A 3,546-nucleotide genomic window follows, 5' to 3' on the forward strand; every position below is an offset into this window, starting at 1 on the left:
CCTTTCTTTTAATTATAAGAGCTGAATTAGGAGAATGACATTGATTCAATAAATAAATTAAGAAAATCAAACAATTATATAATATATAATATATCAGTTATATATAATATTACTAATTTATATTTAATTTGTAATAAATTAGTAATTTGGGTAATTTGATTAGTCGAATTAAAATTTTCCATACTCAAACAGAAAATTAAATACTCGAAATTATCAAAATCTGTAGTCGAATCAAATCGATCCTCACTATTAACCGAACATAATTGACCGACCTAATCGATTAATTTAGTTAAACCTAAATTATGGAACCCGGTTTGCAGCATACATTTTTTGTGAAAAATCTAAGTGATTGTCAAATGACAATACTACCCTTCCTGCAAGCCACAGCAATACAACCAGAGCTGGTCCGTGGGACCCTGAGAGTCCATTACTGCGGACGCATGCAGCGGCGGAGCCGCAGAAGACAAGATCTGCCAGCCCACTACAGGACCGCCCTGGCTCGCCGTTCATTCGAGCCGTGGGCTCCACCCGTGGCCTTAATGCGTTCTCCTTTTGGGACCCACCGCGTCAACCAACAACCAACGCCAACGGCAGCGAGATAATGGCAAAGCCGTAAATTGGAGCTACGAAAGGATCCTTTATGGAACCCGAGAAAAAAATCTCTGCCTTCGCTTTCCAACATCTGGCTGGCGCCAATAGGCTGCGGTAGCGTAAAGCGCTCACGTGGCCTAATGAACTCAGGACCGTAGACGATAGAAGGTGGACTAATGACGCATCGGGAGTGGGTCCGACATCACTTGATCGGCTGTGGTCCGCTGAGCCACGATGGCTATGTATTGTACTTGCCATACGGAGCTTTGTATTCCACACGCGCGTGTTTAGAGATCGACGGCTCAGATCTATTTTCCGAACATCTCTACCATCTTTCATCATATAAATATCACCGAACCTCGCTTCTCCCAGGTCAGTCGCCGGAAGAGAGAGAATTCTCTCTCTCTCTCGCTCACGCTCACGCTCACTAGGGTTTTTTTGGCGGGTTTGTGACTTGGGTTTAGGGGATAGATGCTGCTTCGAAGCTCATCGACGCCGATACCGAACTCATGGATCCCTCAATCGAAGGAATCGTCTCCGGAGCCCGAGATAGTTCACCAGTTTCCGAGGACTCGATCGATCAGCCTGACGACGTCGTCGCTGGGGTCGTTTGCTTCGTGGGAGGACTTGACGAGAAGGATGAGTCGAGCAGCCTCGGAGACTGATCTCAGAGACGTATCGGCGGTCGCGAAGAAGAAGCCACCGTCTGCCGTGAGGCATGGCAGGGTCTCGGCGACGTCGGTTGAAGAGAGGGTGCTGAGACTGACTTCGTTGGATCGGCTGTTGTCGAGCTCTGGGTTGGAAGACGGGTGTGAAGTTGGAGCGAAAGATCAGGGTTCGGTGAGTGTGTTGGTTGGTGGGGCCGTTGGAGGCGGTGGTGGACAAATCTGTGGTGGCGGGGGAGGAGGAGGATCTGGCGGTGGAGATGACGGGAGTTCTGGGAATTGGGATTCGAACCACGGGAACGATAGTACGGATGTTTATTACCGGAAGATGATCGAGGCTAACCCAGGGAACGCTCTCCTTCTTGGCAATTACGCCAGGTTTTTGAAAGAGGTATTGTGTTCTCTATTGCCAAAGCCTTCATTGAATTCGTAGGTTTGATTTGTAATTTCTTGCTTTTTTTGGTGACTGAGAAGTTATAGCGAAAGGAGAACATTCACTTTACTGATCCAAGAAAAATCGGGAAAATAAAATAAGTAATTTCACTATCTCTTTTCAACTCCTTTTTAACAGAAACACCAAGCAATTGAAAGATCCGATTTTGTTCTCGTAGGGGCTAGTAATTAATTAAAATTGCTATATGATGATTTCTAATGTGTCAATTGGGAATGGAAACAGGTTCGTGGAGATTTTGTGAAGGCAGAAGAGTACTGCGGAAGAGCAGTTCTGGCGAATCCAAGTGACGGAAACGTATTGTCTTTGTACGCTGACCTGATATGGCATAGCCACAAGGATGCTCGTCGCGCTGAGAATTACTATGATCAAGCCGTTAAAGCTGCTCCTGATGACTGGTAACTCACTCATTTTGCACGTTCATGGCAGATAATTGCCTCAATTGCTTTTTTAGAATCAGTTATGTTTTGAGGGCTTATGAGAGCTAAGTTGGTTTGATGCTTTGATTGTGCAGTTATGTACTAGCTTCCTATGCTCGATTTCTTTGGGATGCTGAGGAAGTAGAGGAGGATAAGGCAGAAGAAGTTACAAAAATAACATCACCACCTTCCAATTTCTTTCAGGGAGCTCCTCCACCGCCTCCTGTAGCTGCTGCTTCTTGAGCTTTGTTCTCAGTTTACATTGCCTCCACAGCCCTCTCACTCATGCTTTCTTGTAAATTGTTGATATGTCGCTTTTTGGCGTCGGATTTTCTTCTTTTTTCTTTTGTTATTAAACTTTGCTGTGCCCTTTCTGGACCTGAACTAGTTGTAAGAGAATGAAAATAAATGAAACGATGATGGGTTCTTTTCCTGTAACTGAACTAGTTGTAAGAGAATGAAAATAAATGAAACGATGATGGGTTCTTTTCCTGTAATCTCTCTCTCCTTTTGTTGTGTTGGCTTTCTCTGATTGAATTAAGTGCTTCTTTTGTTCATCTTTGATAGGTTAAGTTGTACTTGAGAAGTATAGCCTGGGCTGAAAAAACTTCTGCTCTTCCCTAGGGGTGCATTTGGTTTGGTGGCTAAGATTTATACGATTAGATTAGACTGAAGTAGATTGAACTGGACTGGATATAATTATTATTTTGAACTGAATTGCATTGAATTGGACTGGCTATAATTATTATTTTCTTCCGTGGTTGAATCGTAGGGCTCATTGAATAGGCTAGTTATTCAAAATATCAAAATGCTCTCATCCCATGTTCCCTAAATTCATTTCCCCCAACTTAAAACTACCCAAGCTCACCCACAAGCTTATTAGAAAAAAAAATAAAAAGCCGAGGGAACAGCAAGAAAATCAAAATCTGGTAAAACCTAACTAGCTAGATAGGCATTTGTTGTTGTCCTCATCACTATTTTGCCTCAATCACCTCCTTAATTTTGTAAATTTCAATATGCTGACTTTTCAAGTTTCCACCAAAGTGGCTGAACCAAAGCTAGAGAAACCCCACAGTTGCTGAACCAAAGCTAGAGAAACCCTTGATCCTTCTATCTCCTTCCCCTAATTTTGAACAAACTGTGAAATTGAAGAATGTAAAACTAGACTACAATTACCTCATCACCCATGGAATGTACCTCTTCCTATTACCTCTTATAGTCAGCATTGTGGCCCAACTCTTCACATTCTCACTCCAAGATGTCCATTACCTTTCACAGCAGTTCTGATGCAATCTCATTTCCAGTGACCCTTCGCTCCACCACCCTTGTCCTTCTATACACTCTATTTCCCTACTCACTCCCTCCCTGTTTATCTTGTTGATTTCTCATGCTTTAAGCCCAAAGATGCTTGTAAATGCCA

At 43.2% G+C, this 3,546-nt stretch overlaps 1 protein-coding gene across 1 annotated transcript; it reads left to right on the forward strand.

The window, feature by feature from the left end:
* The first annotated feature begins 896 nt into the window (after positions 1 to 896).
* Positions 897 to 2,623, forward strand: LOC131158775 (uncharacterized). The gene is made up of 3 exons (XM_058113627.1): positions 897 to 1,647; positions 1,933 to 2,105; positions 2,222 to 2,623. The coding sequence occupies exons 1-3, from the start codon at positions 1,063 to 1,065 to the stop codon at positions 2,367 to 2,369; spliced, it is 906 nt and encodes a 301-aa protein (XP_057969610.1). The 5' UTR covers positions 897 to 1,062; the 3' UTR covers positions 2,370 to 2,623.
* The last annotated feature ends 923 nt before the right edge of the window (positions 2,624 to 3,546 follow it).

This window comes from Malania oleifera, chromosome 6 (assembly GCF_029873635.1).
Source record: "Malania oleifera isolate guangnan ecotype guangnan chromosome 6, ASM2987363v1, whole genome shotgun sequence".
NCBI lineage: Eukaryota > Viridiplantae > Streptophyta > Magnoliopsida > Santalales > Ximeniaceae > Malania > Malania oleifera.